We start from the raw sequence: 27,921 nt of genomic DNA on the forward strand, positions 1-27,921 counted from the left end.
CCATGACACTGGCCCTAAGCCAGCAGCTTCTCCATCACCTACAACTGAGGTGGATACACAGCTAAAGTCAGAGGTTTAGGGATGAAATGTGCAAAACCTGGAGAGTGCAGCTCCAAGTTTGCCTTTTCCTAAGGAAGTACCTACAATCAGGACAGCCTGGGGGCGGGGTTTAGAATACAGCCACTTGGAAGAGGGTAGAGTGACTGTGAATTCACTGCTGTCTCTTGGTCAGGAGCTTCGTGTGCAGGACCTGTTCATTTGACAAAGCCTCCTAGCAACTTCCCAGGCCAGCAGCTTCTGCTTTCTACTCATGGGGTGCGGCTCCCTGGCTTCCTGGCTGGCTAGTGGGTGACAGGAACCCATGTCCCAAAGCAGCTTTATTCTTGGCTATCTCACCCATGACCATCTTCAGAGCGCAGGGTGGCCTTCTTTCTACAAGGTATCTACAGCCGTCAGAAGCTGAAGGCCCCTCTGACCAGGGATTTCTCTGGCTCAGAACCCTGTTAGCTGCTGAGCTTCCTAAGGGGTTTTGTTGTTGTTCCTAAAAGTGGGGAAAGTGTAGATTCACTGATGGGGGGGTGGGGGGACAAAACAAAACCAAGCAAAGAAACAAAAAAACTGACCTTGGAAGCAATAGATGTGCAAAGTGTTTCCAAGCAGATGTTTTAAGACTGACGTGAGGGGGAGAGGGGTTGGGATAGGGGATATGAAGGGGAAACCTGGAAAGGAGATAACATTTGAAATGTAAATAAAAAATATCCAATAAACAAGATTTAAAAAGCCTGGCGTGGTTACTTCCCATCTGGGGACTGAACAGTACCTTCCGGGTTACAATGTTGCAGCTCCCTTCCCTTGTGGTGGCAGCTCATTCTCTTAGGCAGAGCTTGAACCTGCAATGCCCTCCATGGGCTTCCGTGTTAGAGGCTAGACCCTGACTGGTGTTAGGGAGGCAGAGGGACTTGTGAGATGCCGATGAAGTGATTACTTGGGATGTTCTCAGGTCACTGGGAGGTGCCCCTGGTGGCGTGTGTCCCCACCCCTTGCTCTTGGCTGAGACGCAGGTTCTGTGCTAGCCCTCGCTCTTCCACTGTGCTGCCTCAGCACTGGCCCCACACGGGGCCAAGGACCCCAGGACACCTCCCAAACGTCAAGATTGTCTCAGAATTTGTTGTAGTAACAGGAAGCCAACACAACAATGGTCAGCAAAATTTTCTATAAAGGGACATTAGTAAACATTTCGGCTCTTACAAGGCCATGGAGTCTGGCTTTTTTGTTTGTTTGTTTTTGTTTTTATGGTGGGGATTAGATTGCAGCCTGCCCTGAGTTCTTTATGCTTTTGCCTCAGCTTCCAGATGCTGGGAAGTGTGTGCCACTCTGCCGAACATTCTTTTTTTCTTGAGATGTTACTGGTGGGGAACTTCCTATGTAGACCAGGCTAGCCTTGAGCTCACAGAGATCTATCTATCTGCCTGTCCCTGCCCTCCAAGGGATTAAAAGTCCTGCTAAAACAATCCTTTCAGAAGTTGAAAATAATGTTCTTAGCTCAAAGGCCTTCCAGATTTGCAATAACCATTAAGTCAGATAATCACAGGCAGTGTGGCCCCGGGAACTTTGGCCAGGGGATTATTTTGAAAAGTAAGGTTGGGCCTTTGAAAAGAAAGTTCTGCTACAGCTGAAAGCAGGGTGCCTGCTTATTCCCCTTCTGTCTCCAAACTGCAAGAGCAGGACCAGACCAGCATGTTTTCTGTACCTAAAGTAGAGGAGGAAATCTCAAAGAAGGCAGGTTTCAGCAAGTTCTTACACTGGCTTCTCCTTGCCTTGGGTGTAAAGGCAGCTGTCCCAGATTCAAGGAGGTGTTTACACACTTTCAGATTATGGGGCTTCACCATTCCTCACGCCTGGCACTGGGAGAGAGGTACAACTAAAGTGTATCACCATCCTTTTTCTCTTCATTGGCAAGGCCACAGACAGTTCACAGAGCACACGCACATGCGCACATATGCACACACAGACAGACAGACACATACACAGACAGACAGACACATATACAGACACAGACATACACAGAGACAGACACACAGTCACATACACAGACACAAACACATACAGACAGACATATACACAGACACACACAGAGACCGACAAACAGACACAAACACAGACAGACACATACACACACACAGACACAGACACACTCAGAGACAGACAAACAGATAGACACAGACACACAAACACACACACACAGAGTCAGAAATTTATGGAGAGTGGCCAGCATGATGAATGCTGGGACTCCAACGACCAGCTCACTAGTGTATTTGTTCCAGTGTCTGTCCCCTGGGGCATGATCTGCACAGAGGATAACACCAGTCCCCTAACTCGCCGGGTGTCTGTCATCTACAATAGTCACTTTGAAGAGATGAGGAATTTGGCTTAAGTGGCCAATGGGACGTATGCTACACCTTTTCTCTACGGGTGACAATGCTTTGGAGTCGCTGTTCTTTCTCTTTCAGAGTTTTGACCAAGCAGCTGAAGGTCCCCCAGACACCCATCTGCTGCCAACGACTTCAACTTATGTTATGGAGGCAGGAAATACGAGCATCACCACCACCAGAACCAAACAACCCCCATGTACAGGGACCCCCACATTTCTGACCCAAACGAGCAGCATAAAAACAAATGGATGAATAAATGAGTGAGTAAAGCTCCCACCAGCCCCACATGTCCCCGGTTGTCCTTTTCAGGTTTCTGCTTAAAATGCCAAATTTGTTTTCAACGTGTGCATTTATTTCTTATTTTGAATTCAGGCTCTTCCACAGTGTGGGCTTACAGTGCCACTGCCAACGACAGCTGCAGCCACAGCGTGACAAGGACTGTCAAGCAATGTGTGGGGTGTCCTGAAGGAGAAACGGTGAAGAGATCTGAACAGTGGGGTGACAGCCAGAAGTGGAGGAGACGGGAGCAGCTCAGCAGCACAGACCTGCCTCTCAGAGGTGCCAGGCGCCTGCAGGGCACACTCCTGCTCTCAGACCACCGTACCAGGGGAACTCTGAAACAAATGAGTACTCAAGCAGACCCCTCCGCCGCTCTAAGAGGGCAGCAGGGCTCCCGAGCACAGGGCATGGGCGGCAAGTTTATAGGTGTGTGCTCGCCTGCAGCAGGTAAGGTCCTCCTGAGCAGTTTTCACTGGCCGCTCTTCAGCAACACCACCCTGGGCACCATCTTGTCGACTAAAGTCTTAAATCTGCCAAGAAAACACAGATGGCGGCAGACCTGAGCTGAGCAGCGAATAAAACCAAACACCTCCCTTCTAGGTTGAGGTGCTTGGAGAGGAAAGAGGGTGTAGCTCACGGCTTGGTTCTGTCCCAGGACTGCTCTGAAGTTCCTTCCATGCTGATGGGGACTTGCCCACTGTCCCCTTGCACATGTATCCAAATGCATGCAGCAAGTCCTACAAGCCTTACTGATGTGTGGCAGACGCTACGCAGCACAAGCTGAGCGACGTCCCTTCCCCACTCCTCCATTTTAAGCTGTGTTCAAAGGGTAGTACCTCTACACAGCAGGGTTTACGGAAAGGAAAGAGACAAACAAAACCGTCTGAGCATACGAGAAACCCTGAGGCAAAAATGGCTTTTCCTGGAGTCTTCTTCAAGCTGACAGTGTCTGTCACAAGGGCCCAGGGCCCTTCTGGGAGGGCAGGCCTTCCTCCATCCACAGAGAGCCAGTGCGGGGCGCCCTGCGGTGGATGCGCCGCAGCCGCAGCAAGTAGAGAAGGATGGACAGAAGGACGACCAGGAAGCAGCCAGAGAACAGATAGTGGTTGTAGACGAAGGACACGCCCCGCCAGTGTGCATGGCCTGCCCGGAACACCTCCTGCCGGATGTCTCTGTGGCACGGAGACAAACAGAAACAACAGTGAGAAGGGGACCAGGCTGTTCCTGGCTTTCCTTACCTTCAGAACAGAGATGGCAGCCCCAGAGTGGGTCCCCTGTCAATTACGTTGTCAATACCAAGACAATGGCATGTGAAAGCATGTCCTTAAGACTGTAGCATTATCATTTTAGCAGCAAACATTTGATAAATGTAGGCCCCAGGGTTTTGCTCTTACAAGGAAGTTATTGGGGCAAACACATTCATGCGGAACTTTGTATAATCAGTAACAGCTACTAAACAGGATTTCTGGAGCTGCCCCAACTTAGAATCGTAGATAAATACGGCTTTAGGTCTGCTGACTTGAATGAAGAAAGCTGTGTGTCTTTCTGTGACCAACTGTGAACTGGAGTCTAGTATAACCTTTGCTCATGAATCTACATGACGAACACTTCAGTGCTAAGGTTGACGGCTGATGCTTTGGGCCCATTATGAAGACCTCGGCCTCGGCTGTCAGTCACCATCATGTCAAAGGAACAGACATGATGGTTCTGCTTCCAGACATTACAAGACCGTGTGTTAATAAAGATGTGCTCCTACATCACAAGTCTGTTTGCCACAACAGTGTCATAAATGTGTTCCAAAACAATGATTTCTTTTGTCATCCTAGACATTATATTATTATGGAAGGAGCCCAAAGCCATAGGATTACCACTAAATGGAACCTGACAGATGGGACACAAGATGGCATCACAAAGGGCTGTATGTTGTGGGAGAAAAGGAAGCCTCTGGGGAAGGAGAAGGAGAAGACCCAAGTTAGTCTGGCTAGCCTCAGAGCTCTGACAACACATCCACAGAATACAGCCACGAGGAGGCAGCTCCAGAGAACCATGGGTCGTGACTCTGCCAAGTTCACAGCCTACCTCAAGGGCAGAAAGCGTGTCCGGTAAAGAATTGCCCCCAGGGTCCACTGTACTTCCTTGTCATACACCTGCAAGGCTGTCTTCAGATTTTTGTATGTGACAGGAAAGGAGAAGCCTCTGTGGAACACCTCAAACATCCAGGCTGACTTGAAACACTGATACCTACAAATGCCAAGCAGACATGGGTCAGACAGGCACTAGAAGGACTGTCCCCAGCTTTGCAGCAGGTCAGCTCTGCGGAGTGATTATCTAGCGCAGGTTGTAGCCCTACACAGAGAGCAGTTCACCTGTCAAAGCTGACTAGCCTGAAACAGTGTCACCCCATCACTCCTGTGGGATTCCACACTCCGCATGCCTTCCATTCCCCTCTCACTGAACAAACACTACTACCTCCCACCTCCTTCAGACCCCAGCTTCTTCATGGCAGAAGCCCCTCCCTTCTCATGAAGTACTGGACTAAGTAAGGGATGAGACGTGGGGTAAGCGATAAGACGCAGTCACTGCCCACGAGACTTAAAGGGATCTTAGAAACCATGTCATTAATGTCCTGGGAGTCAGGCTAAGGGGACAGAAAAAGTGAAAGGGGCAGCGTCCCTTACAACTCTGAGCTTCAGCAGATCTTGTGCAAACAGGGACAAAGGGGAATTTCTGTGCAAAGATTTCAAAACTGAGCAGAAAACCTGTAACAAACATGTGTCCCATTTGAAAGTGGCGGAGGGTAGAGAAGGACAGTAGATAAGGAGGGTCACGCGACAGGTTAGGACTTGAGTGTCCACTACTTACTTAAGTCGATGGAGGTCGGCATGAGAGGCATAGAGCCCTCGGTCAAAGCGTTCCCGCAGGATGGACCACTTGGTTGCACAGTAATCCTGAAAACAGTTTCACCCCCAATAAGCCATCCCTTATTAAAGCTTATTAAAACAACTTTCCACTAACAAAGGGTTTACCAAGTCCATATTCATAGCGAGCACAGGAAACACACAAGCAGAGCGAATGTCTGTACAGAGACCTGGAGAGTCCTGCCCACCACCAACCTCTGCAAACCCACTTAATTCTCCCAACACCATGGCACCAGAATCAACTCTGCAAAGTGAAACTGGTTTTGGCCTGTTCAAACTGCATCCTTGGGTTTGGGGCAGACTTAGCACGGGGGGGGGGGGGGGGAGGATGGTGATGGAAAAGTCACTTGGAGTCAGGTTAACTGTTCACACCCACTAACACTGTGTCCTTCTGAAGGGCACTGGCCTCCCAGCATGGCTCCTCCTCACTGCTCTACAGGATGAAGAAGCTGAGAAATGCTGTGACAGGGAGCGTGAGGGAATACACTTGGGCTGAGGCAAGGGGAAGGGAAGACACCAGGAACGAAGGAGTGTGTGTGTGTGGGGGTGGTACACAGTGTAAGGCCATGCTGCTCCCATGCTGAGAGGACACTGAGAGGGGTGACCGCTGAGATCAGTGGAATTCAGCCTGTGAAACTGCTGAAGACTTCAATAGCACAGCAAGGTGACTGCATGAGAGCTTCAGACAGAACATCCCAGGACAGCATGCAGGTGAGACGCCAAACACAGAGGACCTACTGGTGAGCCAGAGGGTTGGCAAGGACAGTGACAGTGGAACAGGAATCGGGTAGGCTTGAGAAATACTCATGGGAGAAACTATCACTGATTACAGGGGCAGGGAGCATTTGAAAGACAGAAAGAGAAACAAAGAGAAACATGGCTCAGCAAGACAGCATTTGCCCAGCATGTACAAGACGCGGGATTACATCCCCAGAACTATACATAAAGCAATACAAGAACCATGCCTGGGGGAAGGGGACCGGATGGCTGGTAAATCAACTAAGATGGCACAAAAAAGACAAAGAGAAAACTGTGGATTGGTTTAGGACTAGGAAACTCAATGGGTTCCGATCAGAGACTGAACGGCAGCAGCCAGACAACCGCGGCACAGGAGGGGCAATCAATGAATCGATGAACTGGAAGGACAACGGGCTGTGGCTGATGACATATGGCAGGCCAAACCTCTGTCAAGGAGGGAGAGCAGAGAGAAGAAGATCATAGGACTGTCCTGGCTGCTATGGGGTGGGAGGCTGCTGAAAGGATTTTGAGATGTGGCAATCAAAAGTCAACTCGAGACTTGTGCATTCCTGGTGACAGTACAGTTAGTAGAGCTTAGTCTTCTCTGACTACTTCCCACAACTGAAGGGAAAGGACTCCGCAACGATGCACCGCAGATATTTCCCTACAAGAATAATGGGGGCAGGGCCTGCAGCCCTCACGGTCTCTTCACAGCATTAACTTCCTTGGCACCTTACCTTGGCAGCTTTAGTGAATTTAGCAGCATTATAGTCTCCCCCCATTCGTAAGACATCCTCGGTGCAATAGTAGAACTCAGAGAAGCCATAGAATTCACTGTTCTGGAAGTGGATTGGAGGCTGGTAGACTCCATTGAGAGACGTCTGTGTCTCATTGGTTTTGTTCATGAAAGGCTGGAGGGTCTCTCGACACAGGTCAAAGTCTCCTGTCCCCCGAAGGTACAGGGTCTTCCCATTTTGCTGGATCTCATCTTTAATGTCCAGAGGCAAGCAGGGGTCCAGAAATGGAGCATCAGGAGTTAGACCAGTCTGTTTACCCAGGAGCCTGTGGCACAAAGAACCATTCACCATGAGACCTATGCTACACACACTGTGCTTTGGACAAGTGGCTGCAAGCCAGTGTTCTCCTAAAATGGGTCCCACAGAACTGAGTGTGGAAATACAAAGGGTTCCAAACAAAGTTAGTAAAATGATCACCTAACCTTCTTGCAGAGAACCACAATCACATGCATAAGCATGCTGAGTCCAGGTAAACAAGGAGATGACCTTTTTCATTTATTATATGTGTGTGTGTGTGTGTGTGCGCTCGCGCGCGTGCATGTGTATGCACAACATGCACTATGGAGATCAGAGAATAACTTGAGCAAGTAGGTTGTCTCCTTCTACACGTGGGTAGGCTTGAGCAGTATGTACCTTTAGCCACAGAGCCACCTCGGGCCTAACTGATGCTTTTGAGTCCCGTCAATACCATCTAACAGGATGTTTGCTGAGGACCCGTAAAACTATTTACTCTACAAAAATGAACCGCCGCTGTAAGAGGCAGAGACAGATAAGAATTTCAAGGCTCAAACAGTAAAAGCATGCTTATAATTATCAGGAATTTTGAGTAGTTAAATGTGTGTCTCAACACTACTGTTTCTGCGTTCTATGTCTAGCTTAGGAGTGACACTAGACTATACGTTATACAAAACTCCTTTCTTTTAAATCGGCGACAAAACCCAATTATTAGAACTCAGGAGTCAGATTCCCAGCACCCACACGAAGGGTCACAACCACCTGTAACACCCGTTCTAGAGGATCTCGTGTGCTCCTCTGGCCTCCTTGGATACTGCTTGCATATAGTATACAGACAGACATGTAGGCAAAACCCCATATACATAAAAATAACTAATAAAATGTTTGAAAAAGATTAACTGGCCAAGTAAAAATACTATTACTTAGCTCTAAATGATCATTTCTCCTGTCAACAAACCATATACAGGATGAGCAAGCGTCTTACATACCAGGGCATGTCTGCCTTCTGGTTCCAAGCTATTTATCTGTTCTGCTGCACATATTCAACTGAGTAACTGGTATATTGTTAAGCTTTATTGTTATAATTCATTCATTCATTCATTCACTCATTCATTTGCTGGATTCTGTTCAAGACAGGCTTTCTCTGTCTAACAGTCCTGTCTGTCCTGAAACTCACTTTGTAGACCAGCCTAGCCTTGAACTCACAGAGATCTGCCTGTCTCTGTCTCCTGAGTGCTGGGATTGAAGGCCTGTATTACCACTATCTGGTTCTTTTCTCCTCCTCTCCCCTTTCCTCTCTTCCCCTCCCCTTTCCTCTCCTCCCCTCCCAACCCCTCTCCTCTCTTTTCTCTTTTTAAAGACTGGGTCCTGCTCTGTACTACTGTGTGGCCGGAAACCACACAGACCAGGATAGCCTCAAACACACAGGGTAGAATTAAAGGCGTACACCCCCATGCTCAGCTAAACTCACAAACATCAGTCTGACAGGAGTGATGCTTTTTCCCCTATTTTTCTTTCACACATTTTTCCACATCAGAATCTCACATGAACTAACATTTTGTTTTTTTTAAGTTTCCACTCAGAAAAATGTGAGTTTTTTAGTTCTATTTAAGTTTTTCTTTTGAGATAGGGTCTTAACAGGTCTCAAACTACTGATATAATAATAATGATTCACAGACATGTACGATCACACACAGCTTAAAAATATTTTAACATCCTAAGATTACTTCAAATTATGTCTTTACTCTTAACCCCCTTTTCTCGTGGTTCTCAGTGACAGCATCCAGTATCTCTAGAATGTTCCTATTTGAGACTTTCTGAGGTCAAGGGCACTGGCTGGTGTGGCCTCATGGGCGTTAGCAGTGAGGCTTCACTCCATCACTGAGCTCTCCCAGCCTTGGCATCAGCCACAGTGTCAGTCACTCGGGAGCAACTGACACTTAGAGTGACGGTGAGGGTCCCACTCTATCAGATGGAGAGAGAGAAAGTGCAAGCACACACAAGGGTGGGCCAGGGGCTGGTGGCAGGGCCCCGAGGGCCCTCAGTGCTTTCAGCACGATGGCAGCTAGGAAGAAGGTACTTGACCTGAATCCAGTTTTGATGAGGAGCAAACTAGGCCTGCAGGTACCCGCTGAGGAGCGGCAGGGGCTGTACCTGTTTTTCTGGACGGTGCTGGCAAATAGTCTGTCTTCGTATCTCTGCCGAGCAGCATTGCCACCAAACCCAAGAAATGTGGCCACATAGACGCGGTACACATGCTCAGTCTGGTGGACATCACACCCCAAGTTGAACTCGGCCAACAAGTTTTTAGCCACTTCTTCCTGCAGGCACAAGGATGACACATTTCGGTATTTTAAAGCAACTTCAGGTCCAGTTAAAAAAGAGGGGTCTAGAAAGAGTTATATTGAGAGCAGCAGATTCTCTCCCCGCCTCCCAAGGATGCTCTAAGCCTTGTCCATGATGCAGCTTGATTCTAACCGAGGGAAGTGCAACCGCTACACATGGGTGGAGTTAGGACTTTCTAAGAAGGGGGTCAGTACTATAGCTCCTCCCCTCTGACCCACAGATCTACTTATGTTACTTCCTGCTGTGGGCATAGACTCACACACAGGAATGTTCTCATAAATAAAGACACCTTTATTTAAAAAAATAAGAGGCAAAAGAAAGAGCATCTGAGTAGCCAACAGTGAGGGAGGTCAGGTTAATGGCAGCAGTCAGTTACAGAGGAATACACTGCACTGTGAATAAAAGGCACATAATCGTACACAGGAAAAAATGTAAAAACCACACCTTTAAACTATGACAGGAATAAAAATAATGGAAAAAATTTTACCGAAACACTAACAATGCTTTTTTTTTTTTTTAATGATGGAGAGTCAGGCAGTTTTTGTTCTTCTGTTTGCCCTAAGCTTTCTTTGCAGTTTTCTACTTGACAGTAAAGGGAGAAAGGCAAGGCTGACTCTAGAGGCGTATCTGGGATGGGAAGTAGGAAACACAGGCTCAAACACTTGAGTTTCCAAAGCACTTTTCCAAGGAGCTTAATAACAACAGCAATGAAGCCTAGGGCTGAGCGTTAGGCGCTCAGGAGCTGTTAGCTGGAGGGACTTTTCACAAGAGACTGGCCCACAGAAGGTATAGGACCAGCATGCATCACACAGCTAGGAGGAACAGGGTGATGCTGCCATCCAGGCTGGTTCAGCTCCACGGCTTAACTCTGAGCCACCACCTGGTACATGATCCCTACTCTGGGGACGCTTTGGTGTCACTGTACATCTAGAGGAAACAGTAATGAGAGACACGGTGATTTTGGGACACATGAAATGGCTGTTGTTCTTTTTGGTCCTACTGAGGACCACAGAACCTGACAGAGCACTGAAGGGGCTGGAGGAAAGATGGGGTGAGCCAGATGTGGAGTACTGGTTATCAACCTCAACATTTCCCAGAGCAGTTCAAAACCAAAAACGATTGTGCTGGTCAGAACTTCCTAATGATATATAATTGTTATATTGCCTTTTAAAAGTGATTGAAGTGAAAATATAAACAAAATCTCAAGCATGCGACTGACATATACACCAGAGAAAACCCTTTCAGAAAACAAACCAGCTAGTCTCAATGTACAAACGCAATCGGCTTGGCTGAGGCCTGCCTCTTTTTCCCGCCTCCTTCCTCCTGGGTTGAGAAGGTGAACCTCAGCAAGCAGAGTAAGGATGTGTCCAGACTCAGGAAACAAAACAAAGATGGATGGAGACATGTTAAATGAAAATGGAACCAAACGGAAGGTAATCTGTACAGATAATAACCTGCTGTGAGGAGGCAAAGCTTACAGTTTTGGGGACTTCGTATGCTATCTGAGTAGACACGCCTCCCATGTCAAGAATACCAGCTGTCCTTTTCCGCACAATGGCTTCGCTGCTCTCGCTGCCGGGAATGTTGACCTCCACAACCGCCTCATCATCTGGAGAGAGAAGTGTCCACTCACTGCCTTGAAGAGCACCTAGGCTGCTCCTCCCAGTAAACCCAGCTATAGCTGAGACAGCAGCTCTGCTCGCCCAACCCTTTTTACTGACTCTAAACTGTGGCTGTCACTTCCAGCCAGATGGCTAGAGGGAACATGGCACTTACCCTCCTCAATATGCTCAAACCGCCCGAGGACAAAATTAATGCCGATCCAGGCATACACACCTAAACATTTCAGAGCAAAATTAAGAAAACATGAAGTTTTAAATCTCTGATCAGTGTGGTCTGTGCATCAGTTTGGCTGTCTCTCATGTTCTGAACCCCTGACAGCCTGAGACAGAATCACCAAATAACACATTTCTGTGGTTTTATCTTGCCCTAGTGGTTTCACCAGAACTCTCGATTTTAAAGCTTGTATTTCGTATCAGATGTGTTGAAAATGTAAATTCCACAGTGATTCTACACTAACTTCCTCCCATCTTTCCTCGATCTTTGTCACCCACACAGCTGCCTGTACCTGCCAACATTCCCTACAGCCCATTTCTATCCAGTCCCACTGCTGCCTTGATTTGTATCATTTCACTGGCGGTGACAAGCTAATCAATCTTCGATAGCAATCTCCTCGACCCTATCCTTTCGGGGCTGGGCCAAAGAACAATGTCTGAAGTAGCAGGCTGATAATTCTAGATGCATCCAGCTTTCAACACCGCTGTGAGCTTTCCACAGGGCCATGATGCTGGTCTATAGTGAGTGACATTCCTTCCCACCTGCAGTGACAGTGATCATTTCTTCTGCTCAGCCCATGCTTCTTCCACCTACTGAGATGACATCCCTCACTCTCTTCCCAAAGGTTCCACTCAGAACCTTCTTAGCTGGGCAGGGGAGGAAGAGGCCTTTTTCTTTCACAGTCCAGGGTATTTTTCTACTTCCTTTGGGTGCTAAAAGTGACCTCTTACAATTCTGAGGGCCAGACTTGTCTGTAAGGAGTTTCTGGCTGAACTACCCAAGTCTGCATTTCCCGGGCAGGGCCTTTCCACAGGAACCCAGGCTGGCTGGTGGGTGACAGAGAAACAGATACCGCACATCTAGGTCTCTGCTCCTAGAATACCATTTCACTGGCTGGCTGTTTCTCACTTAAGTGGAATAATTTCTCTAAAACAGAAGTAATATTTTCTCAGTTCATCAAAGGCAAGAATTCTTCCTTGGTAGAAGTTTATGGCCCAGAAGGATCTATCAGCTGGGAAAGGACCTAGATTTCCTCCACCAGTCTGCTCAAAATACATTCCCTAAATGTGACAAGGACAAAGGAATTATGTTTAACAGTTTTACGGTTGTACAATAAAGCCCAGCCATCTAAGAGACTAATTTAGTCTTTTAAGACTCATGGCTATGGTTTCCAGTGACTACATTGCACAGAGCACAGAGGGAGAGTCTGAAGGTGCTTCTGACACTTCAGACTGATGGTCTCATACCAACCTTCTTGTTTTCCTGAGATGACCTCAGCATGGGAGTCGGAGAACAGGAAGTCATAGTGCACAGGGATGTCGGTCAGGAGATCCTCCAGGATGGCTTTCTGCTGGCTGTAAGGCAATCCCAAATTTTACCTCCAAACCACATCTTTGATTTTTGTTTATTTGTTTGAAACAAAACAAAGAAACCCCATGGTTCTGTTATACCCTCCGTGAAAGAGTTAACTGTAAAACTAAAGTGATTTTTTGAACAGACTGCTTATGTCAGGAATGTTTCCAAATGAGACAGTTACATGAATCGTGTGGTGTCCGGCTCAGTGGGTAGAGTGCTTGTCCAGTGTGGACAAGGCCCTGAGTTCCAGCCTCAGCGCTGTATAAACTGAGTATGGTGCTGTAACCACGGCTCCAACACGCAGGAGGCCAAGGGAGAGGATTGGAAATTTAAGGGCAGGCTCTGCTACATACTTCATTTGAGGCCAACCTGGGATATGAGACTGCATCTCCCCAACCACTTCAAAATTAACTTTATGATTTATAGTCAAAAGTGAGATTAAAAGCTCTTTGGTGAAGTCTGCATAAGAGAATAGCTCTGAGACTAGTCCTGACTCAAGAAAGGATTTTCAGTGCCACAACAAAGACAATAGTCATGAGGAGGAAAAAGGAGCAAGCTCACTCCTTTGCAAAGACCACCCACCCTCCAGGCTGAGGAAGATCACCTTTCAGGAAGGACTCTCATGCCAGCTGTGCAGAGAATGTAGAGAGGTGTCTCTTTGTGCTTTGCCCGAGGCACATGTTCTGCAGCAAAGTTCAGAAGTGGAGCGATGTAGTCGCTGACTTTTTCTGGAGAAGTAGCAAACTCCGAAATGCCTGCAGAAATGGACAGTTGGGTTAGCAGGGATATCATGGCATTAAGAGAAAATGTCTTCAGTGTGCTGAACCTGGGCAAGCTTCAGGCTTCACTCCATTCTCCTAGTTGTGCCTGCTCCTCTCCTTCCACCTTGCTGCATGGCATGAAGGGTTCATTTCCACGCCCTCTTCCTGTCATCAGGACAGCCACCTGACTGAGACTCTCTTATGTGTCCCACACAGGAGCACATTCCTGCCCTTGAGAAACGTGCTCTTCTCTCCTCAGGCAAACACCATCCACACGCCACATGTCTTTTGCCCCTACCGTCTATCCCCAGCGGTCTTTCCCAACCGTCAGGTCAGGTCAGGGTGACTGTCTAATGCACACAGCCACTGCCTGTTCTCACGGACAGCCCGAACACAACATGTCCTGTAGCTGAGACTACAGATCTGTTCCTGCCGCCTGTTCCCGGCTGGCAACAAGGGTAAACTCTTTCTCACGCCCCGTGCAGACTGCCTTCCACCTTCACAGACAACTTCTGGGTCTGCTTATGCTAATTGCTTCGGACACTGCCACCTGCTGCTGGCCTAGTATAACTCACCGTCCTCCAGTTTCCACTGATCCCTCCACCCTTACCACAAGGATGCTTTTTTGTTTGTTTTAAACCCTTCTATGGCTCCTCTAACCAACCCAGACAAACTCAGCTTAGAGACAGATACACACAGCTACCCACACAATGGCCCACCCATCCTAACCTCCTCTCCAGTCCCTTTCTCTTACCTCAAAGCACCCTGCTCTGGCCTTTGGGCCTTGAGTGCCCTGCAGAACGAGCGTTCTCTTTCCCTACTTCCTTTACCCAGCCAGCTTCTGCCTGTCCATTCAGCTCCTTCTCCACAGAAGTCTTCCCTAGCAGGGCCCTAAGGGATGCCAGCTCTCCTTACAGCCTGTGCTCACCCTGTGCCAGCCACGTATCTGCTCATCACACCTCACACCTCGCTTGTCTCGTTGCAGCTGGCAAAGGGCACAAGCCGTGTCTTGTTCAGTTCATATCCCAGCACTTAATAGTGTCTGGCAAGTGGCAGTGCTCAGGAACATCTGTTCAATACTTATTAACGTGAGTGGGAGCTAAGGGGACGACAGCCCAGCAGTTAAGCACCGGCTACTCTTGCAGAGGACCTAGGTTTGGTTCCCTGCACCACATGGTGGCTCACAAACAACCAGTTCAGGGGCTCCAATACCCTCTTCTGGCCTCCCTAAGCACCTGCACACATGCATTGCATATACATACACTCCGGCACCCAGATGTAATTAATGAATACATCAAAAAAAGTAAATGAGTATTTATAGCTGTCATTGAGCCTACAATATGAAAACAATGGGGACCTAAGAAGTTCTACAGTTTCTTACTTCACACATTCAGGAATTATAGACCCAGAAAGGAAACAGTAGAAAATGGAGTTAAAGGCAAAACATTTGACTCTGCACCCAGAGCTCAGTTCAGTGGAAAACTAAATCCCAAAGTAACCAGAATCTACTTTTAATATACTTAGAGCCTTGTTTATATTAACACTAAATAAATATCAGAATCTTTGTTTATGGAAACCCACTGATGTTATTTACACTTCTCTGGCTATTACTTATCAATGTTCTGTTTTAAACTTCCTGTGTCACGTTATAATTATCTGTATTTATGGGCACAGTGTGATGACAGACACATGAGCACATTGTAAAGCAGTCAAAGTGAGCACCCAGCATGACCACCTCTTTGAGCACGGATCATTTCTTTGTGTCTCTCTGACATTAAAAAAAATAAATAAATTTATTAAATAGTCTGAATTTAATATTTTAGCACTTACACACAAGGGAGAGACAAAATAGAAGTTCAGTGTTTCTGTTATTCTGCATAGTCAACTGTTTTAAATCAGTTTACTGAGTTCTAGGAATAGAAAGCTCACTTGAAAATGTTCCATTCCCGATGCTCCTAAAGAGGGTACCAACCACGGACAGGGCAGAGAAATCCTGAGAAGGTTGGAGACTGTTGCTGGCTTAAGCTATTTGATGAGGAAACCAAGACTTAATTCTATACTTCACACTGGCTTAGAAACAAAATAATCTTTTAAAACTAGGTGTATTTACATTTGTGTGTGTGTGTGTGTGTGTGTGTGTGTGTGTTTTAAGCAGGCTGGCCTCGAACTCAGAGAGATCCACTTGCCTCTGCCTCCTGAGTGCTGATATTAAAGGCATGCACCACCACTGCCTGGCTACATTAATTCTTTTTAAGTCCTGAGGTTGCCATTATAAATAATTTAGAACATAAGAAATGCATCTAGGCAAGTGGAGTCTAGTGACCTGAGGCATAATTGTAAGCTGAAGGTCAGCCAGGGCATCTTAGTAAAATGCTGTCTCAGAAATAAAGAGTGCTAGGGATATTACGTGCTGGTAGAGCACCTGCCTAGCATATATGACTCTTGGGGTCAATACCAGCACCACAAAGGAAAGATAAAGGGGCGAGGGAGAGAAGGAGAGAAATGGGGGAAAGAGAAGAGAAAGGGTGGGGATGAGAAGGAAGATAGACATCTGGGTATCATTAATACATACCAATATTTAAACAAATAATATGCTAATATTTAAAGTGTAGATTGTCAAGAGTTATCTGAAAACATCTGTCTTTAAGAAAGAGCTACCAAACAGGAAGAACAAAACAAAATCTTCTCAGCAGTTTGAGCATGTGAGCACACATCATGGGGTGACTGTAATGATGGCCACAGGTGACCGAAAGACACAGGCTGTGAATGTGTAATCAAGATAAAGAGATGGGAAGTGAAACAAAGCCAGACATTATGTTAGTCCCTGCCTTGAACTCAGAAGCAGGACTAGACAGTGTGGAGTGAGAGGGGAGGTAGCGCAGTGAGTGGTATCGTGGAATTACAGGAGCCTATAACCTGGTTCCAGTCCTCAGCTGTTCTTATCCCATACCAGGCTTAATTTTCATCACCACCGGCTTCCGGTTTTTGTCCCTCATCTGTCTGATGTCCAGCAGGTCATGAGGATTGCCGTTGTGCCGAGGCCAGCAATAGACAAATATCCGAGACCCACTACTGCCGCAGTCCACCACGATGCCGTAGTTCACGTTGGGGTTGTTGGTGTCTGTGGCCTCAACGTCTGTGACTCGGGCCAAGTACCTTGTTTAGAAACACATGAGTGTTACTATCTGAACAGAGCATCGTCCTGCTCCAACAGGGAAGGTTCACTGCAGTAGCACCACATTAGTGACCTCCATGCTATGCAATGATCTCTCTCTGGGACTCTATGCCAGATGATAAGTCAGAAGACCAAACCAATCCTGCCCACACGGAACCTTCTATTCAGGTATATGCTCACCTCTCCTGAACACACTCCACTGGTTCCAGAGAGACAACTGTCTCCAAAATGCAAGTGTACTCAGAACCCAGCTTAAAACAAACAAAAGGGCTCCCTGGCTATCCTGGGACCTCCTACCACATGGACTCTGTGGTCAGCTGTCAGGTACTGCCAACAGTCCAGTTTATTAACAGGTAGTCAGCACAGGGTCTGGTTCTACATCCATATGTTCCTGTGCCTGTTCAGTCATCACATGATGGTCCAGAGACTGTTCTCTCCTCTGATGATCATTTGCTGTGAGTCTAACCACGAGTGCAGAACTATCCTCTGGGAGGTGATCAGATCAGGAGGAAGGAGACATCAGAGTAAACCCACCCCTTCCTGCTGTGGGAACTGGGACAAAGCCCTCATCAGATACAAGCTCTGATGGCATTTTGCTCTTGGACCCCAATCTTCTAGAGTAGTGCTTCTCAACCTTTCTAATGTGACCCTTTAATATGGTTCCTCATGTTGGGGTGATCTTCAACCATAAAAGTTATTTCATTGCTATTTCATCCTGTAATATTGCTAGGAATTGTAATGTAAACATCTGAGTTTTCCAGTGGTCTCAGGCAACCCCTTGAAAAATGTGACTTCCCTAAGGGGTTGTGACCTACAGGTTGAGAATCCTGCTCTTGAGCTATGAGAAATACAACTCTTGCAGTCTATGAACCTCCATGTGTTCTGTTACAGCAGCTGGAACAGAGTCAGCCAGAAGCTATGACATTCCTTCTGAAACACGAAGACTTTATCTCTCACCTTTGAAATTTCTTGTCCTTTGACAGCCACCCATACTTGCTGCGGATTATGACAACAGAAAAGTATAAAAGGGAGACAGCTGCAGCCAGGATGCTAATGACAACAATTTGTCGTAAATTGGTGTTCAGAATTCGAGGACAGCCCACTGGAGAGATGCTAAAATGCCAAGAAGCAGGAAAGAGACAGGAGATGCCAATCCTGAAATCCCAAAGAAACAGATTTTAAAGTAACCTGCTTGGATCGTGTTCAGCATGAGCTCCCCCTGCTTCCTGTCTGCGGGTGGCTGCACGGAGCATGCTCCAGGTTGCTGTTTGGTTATGCAGCGTGTCATTATAAACGCCATGAGAGTAACACCCTGCTGGTTATACCACTCCGGTATTATAATATTCCTACATTTCCCTCCTTTCTCGGGAGCATTACAAAAACATTTGCCTTTTTCCAAAAGGGAGTCCCAGTTTATAAATTCAGCCAGATAAACATATAAATCTATAATGAAATCCAATTTAAGGATGACTGCTCAAAGGGAGACTGGGGACACAGAAATGGCATGTTGTAAGTTACCCCATAAACGCCAGCAGCCTAGTGGACCAAACATTATGCATTAATAAGTCAATGACTTAGGAGAAGTGAAATTTTCTTAACATGTGACTCTAATGTAAATTTCTCCCAGATGACCCGGTAATGGAAAAAACAGTCTTTTAACAGTATCTCCTTTATGAAATCAGATGAGTCCCATGATTTATCCCATATCTCCTCCGAGACATGTTTTGCAAACAGAAAGGAGTTCAGTGCATGTCACGAAAGAGATGCAAACTGTAGAGCCATCACCAGGTACCACCTGTAGGGTGCATTTCATGGCTTCCATCTTCTTTGCTGTGAAGAGTACTTCATGGACTAAACCTCTCATCGAAGGGACAGACTGCCAACCCCTAGAAATTTCCACCCAGTTTCTTTTCACAGGAGCTTTGAGGACACTCCATGCACATATCTTCCTCTTCTGCACCTCTGAGGCTCTGGCTGTGCTAATATTAACATCCAAAAATGCCAATGTGCAGCCTAAACTGCAGCTCACACTAACCTTTGTGGAGTTCACCTGGCTACTTTCTTCCTGTGACAAGTGCCCCACTGGGGGCCATATTTTTAGACTAACACAACACAACTTCAAACCCTTCTCTCTTGGGGTTTAGATTGCCTCCTCTCTTATGACAAGCATCAAGATCTCAGGGTTTACAGGCTAGCGATGAAGCCCACCACTCACCTTCCCATACTGAAAGGCCAAGCAAGGTCCAGGCAATGTTGTGGGAATTAGTTCTCGTCATCCACAATGACAGAAGCAGAACTGGGGTCTTCATGGAGTCAGAGCTACCCTGGTTCAGCGTGACAGAAATCAAGAAGAATACAATCAAATAAACTGTCTATGGCCCTAGCTTAGCATACACCACCTGACTGTGATCCTTATGTAGAGGCTACTGGGTTAGAGTAGCATTCTTGTACACCAATATCATGCTGCTAGAGACACAGGCCTCAGTCAAGAGGTGCTAAGAGCCTGGCACATATTCTTGCTGCAGGCATTCCTGTAACCCTAAAATGTCAGGGCATGACATTATTATAGCACTGAGAAGTTAAGATCTGGAGTGGTGGGGAGTATGCAGGGTGAACACAGTGGGAACTGGAAGCATGCATTCATTTGCTCTGATGTACAAAGTGCCCTGCAGGGTACCCTGGCCTCTGTGCTTCAGTCCCATCACCCACACACTTTCCTCTAGGCCCCTGTCCTCACAGCACAAAGCCAGGGACTTCTCCCAATCTGTTGCAGCCTGAGGGTGGGACCTCTAACACTTTCACAGCCTAGCCAGCCTCTCCACCCTGGAACCCTGTCGGTGATCCTTGGCACTGTACCAACGCTGTCTGTCCTTGAGTCCCCAGCGTCCTGCTTCATTCTCTCCTAACTTCATGACCCCTGCTCAGAGTCATTCCCTCCTTATGACTTAACAGATAATCTGTTTCTTCTACCCAGCTCCTCTCCTGAGCCAGGTACACATCCACCTTCAATCCCCAGTCTCTGCACTCCCCATTCTATTTAATGCCAACCCCCTCTTTGTCCTGTTTCTCATCCCCAGTGTCTCCATCTTCCCTATAGAAGTTCTCAGAACCCTTCCCTGACTCCTGCTCACCTAAACCTAACCTTACCTCTGTTCTAGGCTAGGGTCTCACCTCTGACCTGCACTGCCAGCTCCCTGAATTCCCACCCGGGGGCTCGCTAGTGCTTTCCTAACACCACAGTCAGGAATTCCTTCCCCGAGGTGGACACACCCAGCACCCAGCTCACATCAAGCCAGGATTCAGAATCTCCCAGTGGCCATACTCTTCAAAGAAATGCTGTAGTCCTTCCCCTGTTCTCCTAGCCCTGCAGACTCAGGGCCAGCTGCTCTTCTCTGATCTCCTCCTGCCTCCTCTTTCCCCAGCATTCCAGCTGCACTGCCAACCCTTGACAGCTTCTAGAAGCCCCTCAGTCTGGTCCGTGGCCTCCCTGCTCCCTCTGCTTCAGAGCAATCCTTACAGCTGACCACCTGAGCTCCAGCAGGCCCGTACTCAGTACCACTTTCTCAGGGATCAGTACGTACACACACCGCTTTCCATCCAGGTCTCATCCTTGGTTTACTTTTTTCCCTCACTTCCCATTTACTTTTTGTTTGTTTGTTTGTTTTTGTGGTTTTGAGACAATGTCTCTCAACATAGCCCTGGTCATCCTGGCCTCAAACTCACAGAGATTTATTTGCCTGCATCTCTAACGGTGTGTGCCACCACGCCCAGCTTAGCATTTATTTCATTATTAAATACCCCGGTACTGCTTGCTGTGCTCAGGCTGTGCTCCGAGGGTTCACAGTTATTCTGTTCTCCCAATACCCTTGTGGTAGGGACTTGCTATTGTGATGTTTGGCCATGAAGTAGAGATCCAGGGCTGGGATTCAAGTGTGTGACTTACACTGTAAACCCTGTCCTCTAACATGCTGTGCATGTGCCGTCTTAATTTCTCTTGTCCCACAAGTCCTTCTCTAGAATGCATACAACATGGGACCGTTAGCTGACTGCTGCATTAACCGCCAGACTCAGGTTCTGACAAGGGTCAGAGTTATGATAGAAAAAAGGCTGAGAACCTCTGTGTTGGATAAGTCTTCTCAAATCAAAGAGAGATCTCTGACCCTTACTTTTCTCTCTTAGTGAGAGGGTGTAGAAAGTCCTTGGGTGTAGAAGAAGGCCCCCCAGCCCTGCATGGCTCCTAGAACAACTAGCTGGTTGCTATGTATGGCTACTTAAAGGAGCTAAAATGGAACCCTGCAGCTTGATGTGGTGTCACAGGCTTGTCACTCTAGCTATCCAGGAAGCTGAGACAGGAGGACTGTAAGAACAGTTTTCTGGGGGTGGGAGGCAACAGACGGAGCCAAGAGTAGCTTGGGGAAGTTGGACCAGTTTCATATAAAAAGTAAAATGTAGGCTGAAGACATGGCACAGTTGTTGTGTTTGCCTAGCCCGAGTGAGGCCCTGGCTTTATGCCCACTAGAACAAATAATAATGACATTAAATATAAAACTGTGACTATGAAATGTTTGACGTCTTCATGCACTAGCTTCATCTAGTTGCTCCACAGGCCCACACGGCCTCTGCATGATCTGTGAGGGGCATGGCCATCAGAGCAAAAGCTCTTCAGACAACATTATGGATCCCAGCAGATCTCTACCCCAGATGCAAGCGGTGGATTCCTCAGCTCTGTAGAATGCCCCTCTCTGAGGTCTACTGGCTGACAGCTCTGTACCCCTCCGGGTGCAAAGGGAGCACGAGCCTTTTTAAGAACCTCTCTAATACAACAGGGGGCTCTGGGATTACACTTGTGTTGACTTTCTCTTTACAAGGCCATCCCAGGCAAGAATCTTAAAAAAAAATTCATAGTCAGTTGGTGGTGGTGTACATCTTTAATCCCAGCATCTGAGAGGCAGAGGCAGGCAGACCTCTGTAAGTTAGAGGCCAGCCTAATCTCCAGAGAAAATTCCAGAAATGCCAAGGATACACAGAGAATCCCAGTCCTGAAAAACAACAACAACAACAACAACAACAACAACAACAACAAAAAACCAATACCCATCTAACCAACCAAAAAAATGTATAAAATGTAAAAATCATTTTAATATAATAGATGCTTAATAAGTTTTAATGTATTTTTTTTAAAATAACTTAAAATATTTTAATACAGTAAGAAATTCAATGCCCTAGAGATTTAAAATCTTAAAATATCTATTAAAAGGAAAGGTGATGATATAAGCAAATATTAACATAATCTTAGAATAATTAAGATCTGTCTCTAAATGATATCTAAATCTGCAAAAGAATGAAAATATACCTGTGTATAATTTTAAACCTTCCATATGTTAAAGCAACAACAAACCCTTCTCAAACACAACAGCTTGAGAAAGGAAGTTGTATTACTTGAGACCAAATGTAACCATTTGAGGCTGGAGAGATGGCTCTGTGGTTAAGAGGACTGTTGCTCTTCGCAGCTTCAATCTCAAAGATTCACGTCTTTAATTCCAGCTCCACAGGTCTCTTTCTGATGACCAGAGCCTCCAAAGGGACTCAAATTCCTAAGCACATACCCATATGTACACCTACACATAAAAAAAACAATTAAAAGAAATCTTGGAAAACAAAAGGTAACCATTCTCTGCTTATAAGACATTCACATGAAGTAATAAAAGAAATGCACTAACACAAAACCAGGCAAGGGCAACTGAAGTTGACTTCTGGCCTCTGTAATCACCAGGAATACATGTAGTACAGACATATTCAGGGAAAACACTCATAGACATAAAAGAAAATAATCTAAACAAAGAAGAAAAAAGACATAGCAACTGCAATTTGAGCACAAAATAATCAATGACAACTGTGCAGTAGTTGAGCTAAGAACCAAAGAAGAGTGTTAAACACCAACTGGTGTGGGAGAAGGAAAGCCATCAATGCCTCAGCAATATGAATGTGACATGGCTGGGATATGAGACTCCCCAAAGCACTATTGTCCAGGAAAGGAAGAAGAAAACAACCAATGGCAGTGTTGGATTCCAGCTCCCCTGTGAGAGCTCAGAGCCCAGGAAGGCTGGTGCCAATACCAGGTAGAGGTAGGAAAGAATTTGGCCAAGAAAGACATTTCTAAGATGCAGCTAAGGATCACAGCATACTTACAAAACTTTATAGCACCTGGTATTGGTCTAGGACTTTCTTTTTAGCTTAAAAAAAAAAAAAGAGAGGCTGGAGAGGTGGCTCAGTGGTTAAGAGCACCAACTGCTCTTCCAGGAGTTCTAAGTTCAATTCCCAGCAACCATATGGTGGCTCACAACCATCTGTAATGGGATCTGATGCCCTCTTGTGTGTCTGAAGACAGCAGTGACAGTCTACCCACATACATGAGATAAATAAACCCTGGGAAAAAAAAGATTTATTTTATTTTTCCTTATGTGTGTGTAAGTGCATGTGTCTACAGCATAGCTAGAGTAGTTGTGAGGTTTCTGGGACAGCAGCTAGTGCTATTAATCACTGAGTGCTTAAATCTTTTCATCCCCAGGACTTTGTTTTTAAGACATGGAGAATTTCGACAAAAGGACAGTCCATAAATTACTTATTACTTTCACTTAGAACAGATGTAAGGATGAATGTTGCCAAGAAGTCACAATACTGAAACTAGATCTTAAAATGTAAACTCCAACTGTTTCCACACCTAGGATTCTTGGCACCAGAGCACAGGCAAGCAGACTCCTAATACTGCTGTTACATTTTAAACAAAGGTCTAGAGTGCAGCAGGCCTATTACCAGAGAGAACAAGAACCTTTGTGATTCTAGCTATAGGGTCCTCCTTAGCAGAATTTTATGTAAGGGAATAAAGTTTGTGGTGGTTTGCATTAGAATGGCCCCCATAGGCACATATATTCAGATGCTTAGTCATTAGGGAATGGCACTATTTGAGAAGGATTAGAAGGTGTGGCCTTATTGGAGAAAGGGTGTTTGTTACTGGAGCAGGCTTTGAAGTTTCAAAAGCCCATGCCAGGCCCAGTCTCTCTGCTTCTCTCAGCTTCTGCTCTAGTACCCTGTGGGCTGCCATGCTTCCCCACCATGATGTTAATGAACTAATCCTCTGACACTATAGCCAAGCTGCCAATTAAATGTTTTCTTCTGTAAGACTTGACTTGGTCAGGGTGTCTCTTCACACCAACAGGACAGTGACTAAGACAAAGCTCATTTGCACCAAGGGGCAATTTCTTGGTGAATCTCTCCTATTGTGTATATGTATGGGTGTTGGATTTCCTGGAAGTGTTGTGAGCTGCCATGTGGGTGTAGGAAGTTGAACCTTGGTCCCCTGGAAGAGCAGCTAGTACTCTTAACTGCTAAGCCATCTCTTCAGCTATGAAGCTGATACGCATCAGCCACGAAGTTTATTTGGTGAAAAACACAGGTACAGCAAACAGGTATTATGGGATTTGAGTTAGCCAGACTTTTCATCTGTGTGATGAGTGCCTGGGAGGAAAGATTTTACAGTAGCAGGACTTGCTCTAGCTTATGGTTTCAGAGCAGCATACCATGGCGGCTTGGAAGCAGAGAGAAAGAGAGGACAGAAGGCGGATGCAGAGCTAGCCCTAGCTGGCTTTCACCTTTTCCTCTTTACTCCATTGATGGACCTAGCCTATGGGGTAGTACCGGTCAGTCCTCTAAGAAGACGCTCTCACAGACATGCCTGAAAGCTGCATGCCTTACTACAGTCTGAGGCATTTCCTAACCTATCAAGTTAACAAGAATACCCATTGCAAACTCGCTTCAACACAATCTCTCAAACACAGGTTAGACTCTACAAGAGTCTCACTTCTGAGCTAGAAAATGCGAGATGACAGGAAGAGCATCTCAAAACAGAATCATTTAGATATCAGACGACTACAGGAGAACCTCGAACAACTGCAGACACTGGCAGAGCTTGCAAGAAATGACCGTCTGCCAGGGACCTTTGAGGTGCCGGCCGCTGTGCAGCAGTGACTCAGCTATTGGTAAAAGACACAACAAAGCAACTTGAAGAATGCATAGGGCTGCACACATAGTTCTGTGTTAAACAGCAAGTCCTAGTCAATCTTGCCCTATCCTCGACAATGCATGGGCTGTTCTGGTCACCACCCTGAATGGCCTTATGCAGACAACATGTTCCCTGTACCAGTTCTGTAGTCATTCCTGAGAATGGGACTTTCCTGCAGACCCAGGTCCATATCTCCAGCTTATTAAAGCCCTGAAACCCAGTTAAGCCAAGTGTGGGTAAAGTATACCAGTTTCTAAATTTCCCGGGTGTAAGAGGGGCATCCCACCAGCACAGTGACCTTGTCCACAGCTTTGGTTCTCACTTCTGTAGCAACATGCCATCATTCATTAAGTCAATTCTTTTGAGTCTGTATGTTCATGTGTGTGTGTGTTTGTGTGTGTGTGTGTGTGTGTGTGTGTGTGTGTGTGTGTGTAGGTCAGGTCACCCTGAGGTAGCTTTCTCAATCAAGGTCTCTCATTAAACCTAGAGCTCACCAGCTAGTTAGGCTGGCTAACCAATGAGTTACTCTCCCCCCCCCCCCCCGCAACTCCCCCAGTGCTGGAATCTGAACTTAGGTCCTCATACTTTTGTAGCAAGCACCTCGCCAACTATTCCAACCCTTCAATTCTTCATCAAGCATCCCACCCATCTAGGATGACCACAGCAGATGACATTACTCCAAAGACAGATCTCGCGGGCAGCCACCTCTGCTTTCACGGCAAACACTCTTTAGGAAAGTCTGAACGCCTGCAGATCAATACCAGCCTCTCCATGTAGCACTTGTGGCCTTCAACCCATCATCTGCTCCTGCACTGGACCAGCCTCACTCTCAGTGGTATTTGTCCTGGCAAGGTGGGCTGTTCCACACAAGCTCTTCTAACAGTGACCTCTGACTTTTAGTAATGTTCCCTCCTCATATCCGGCTGGTGCAATTACAAGCCTTTCAGGGCCACTGGATAATACCTTTTAAATCTAGATTTAACTCGTTATACTTTCTAATGTCTCCTGCACCCCAAATCTCATGATTCACACATAGCCCCGTATAAACAAGCCAGACACATACAGGGGGAAGACAGACCCTTAGATCAATTCTTACGTTTGTCTCGAAGACTCAGATCACACATTTCCTGATAGGGCTTCAAGAATGTAACCCATAAATTCAACGAGCAGCAAAAACAAGTGGCGGGGGCCAGCAGGATAGCTCAGCAGGCACAAGCACTCACTGTGCAACCACAACTATTTGGATTCATTTCTTGGAACCTCAGAAAAAGTTATCCTATAAACACCAGTCATGGGGGGAGGCGCATGTACATGACCCCTCCCCATCATCCACTCACACACATGCAATAATAATAAATATTAAAACAGATGGTAAATCAACATTAAGATAAGCAAAAAAAAGAAAAAGAAAAAAAAAGAAAGAAAGAGCTACTCACATAAAAGAAGCATAGTTCTGTAACTATGTCAAACAATTAAGAAACCAGATAACAAAAACAACTTAAACATAACACAACACAGATCTTAGGCCCCTGTGAGGATGGAAGTGTAGCTAGTTTCCTCTCACAAATGCTTTATAAAGCCTGCAACCTAACGTTAACTGGGTGTCAGATTTAGGATTGTTATCGACTTCTAGTTAGGTCTTGAATTATAAAGCATCTCTTTTGTTTTCTGGCGACACATGGTCTCAGCACCTGTGTTCACCTAGCTGGGGTCTGAGGCGCCCTGCAGGTTCTGGGGTTATATTCCTGAGAATGGGAGACTTGTCCCTTTAAAATGAGTCTATGCACGACTCAAGTTGAGAAACACAACGGTGCACCATCGCTCCATCTCCCTATCAGCCCCATTCCCCGCCCCCCCACTTCCCCCCCCCACACGGGGGAATCTTAACAGGAAACTTCCCCAAAGCGCAGAGCAAAGCAAAGACGTTCTGCTACATGCGTCGTTGTCAGATTTCGGGAGGCAGGCAGGGGCCATCCAGTCCCGGGAGTAACAGTCCTCCCTCAGCCCACACTCGCCATGGGGTCTGGGCGCTTCGGAGACCCGGCAAGGTGTCAGGGACAAGCACCTGTCACCAGGGTCACGGGGCTGCTGCGGCTGGGGGCCCGGATGTGGCCAGGGAGTCGGCTGGACAGGACCGTGGCCTCCCGCTGCCCTCGCCCCTCGGGACACCGGCCTCACCTGCTGGGAGGGCCGCGGCTCCGGGGGGGCGGGCGGCCACTGGCGCACCGCATCCCGGCCACCAGCTTCGCGGAGGTTCGGCTCCTTTCCGGGAGCCACGCTGCGCGCGCCCGCCAACGTCACGTCACAGCTCGCGCCGGCGCGCGCACGTAGGAGGAGAGAGCGCGCGCGCACTGAGGAGGGTGGGAATCGGACCTGCGTAGGGCGGGGCCTACTGAATGATTGGCACCGAGTGCTGGGTTAGCCTCCGGACTCTGGACTCTTGCTGGGCTCTCTCAGGGCTGAATGAACGAGATCCACGTGGCTCCTGGCCACGGCTCTGGCTAGCCTGATTGTCCTCAAGCCGCAAGGTGATGGTGAGACCGTGGTTTAGCTTTTCTTCGTACTCCCGAAGAAAACAACACAGCCTAGCAAGGTCTAAGACTTGTTGCTCAGCCAAAGGACATTATCCATCCACCCACCCATCCATCCATCCATCCATCCATCCATCCATCCATCCATTTATTCTTGTGTGCGTGATTAGGGGTGGTGGGGCGCACGTGCTGCTACACGTGTCTGGGCATGTCAAGGATAATTTTCTGGAAAAGGTTCTCTCCAGGAGGAGACTGAACCCCAAGCTTGCATGACAAGTACTTTTATTCACTGGGTCGTCTAACCCCATCAGTTCTGTGCATTTTTCCATTCTGCTAGTAACTGTTCTTGTTTTATAAATGGGAAGATATTTTGTCAGTGAGTGTTTTGTCTCTCCTAAGCCAAGCACTCATCCTGGTTTTGAGGAGAAATAAAGTACAATGCTTAATTTTGCATACTGA

General features: G+C 46.9%; 1 protein-coding gene across 3 annotated transcripts; it reads right to left on the reverse strand.

Annotated features, from left to right (window-relative positions):
* Positions 1-2,762: 2,762 nt before the first annotated feature.
* Positions 2,763-27,245, reverse strand: ENTPD4 (ectonucleoside triphosphate diphosphohydrolase 4). Of its 3 annotated transcripts, XM_080926547.1 has the most exons (14): positions 27,110-27,244; positions 22,226-22,490; positions 19,088-19,196; positions 17,830-18,027; positions 16,648-16,853; positions 13,541-13,691; positions 12,832-12,935; positions 11,521-11,580; positions 11,199-11,353; positions 9,553-9,719; positions 7,105-7,429; positions 5,574-5,659; positions 4,791-4,952; positions 2,763-3,883 (listed from the first exon to the last, which is right to left on the reverse strand). In XM_080926547.1, the coding sequence occupies exons 3-14, from the start codon at positions 19,093-19,095 to the stop codon at positions 3,664-3,666; spliced, it is 1,842 nt and encodes a 613-aa protein (XP_080782673.1). In that variant the 5' UTR covers positions 19,096-19,196; positions 22,226-22,490; positions 27,110-27,244; the 3' UTR covers positions 2,763-3,663. The 3 variants fall into 3 exon arrangements, with proteins under 3 accessions (XP_080782673.1, XP_080782674.1, XP_080782672.1); XM_080926548.1 differs by lacking the exon at positions 22,226-22,490 and having other exon boundaries at positions 11,223-11,353; positions 27,110-27,245; XM_080926546.1 differs by lacking the exon at positions 22,226-22,490 and having other exon boundaries at positions 27,110-27,245.
* Positions 27,246-27,921: the final 676 nt, after the last annotated feature.

Source organism: Micromys minutus, assembly GCF_963924665.1.
Source record: "Micromys minutus genome assembly, chromosome: 12".
Taxonomy (NCBI): domain Eukaryota; kingdom Metazoa; phylum Chordata; class Mammalia; order Rodentia; family Muridae; genus Micromys; species Micromys minutus.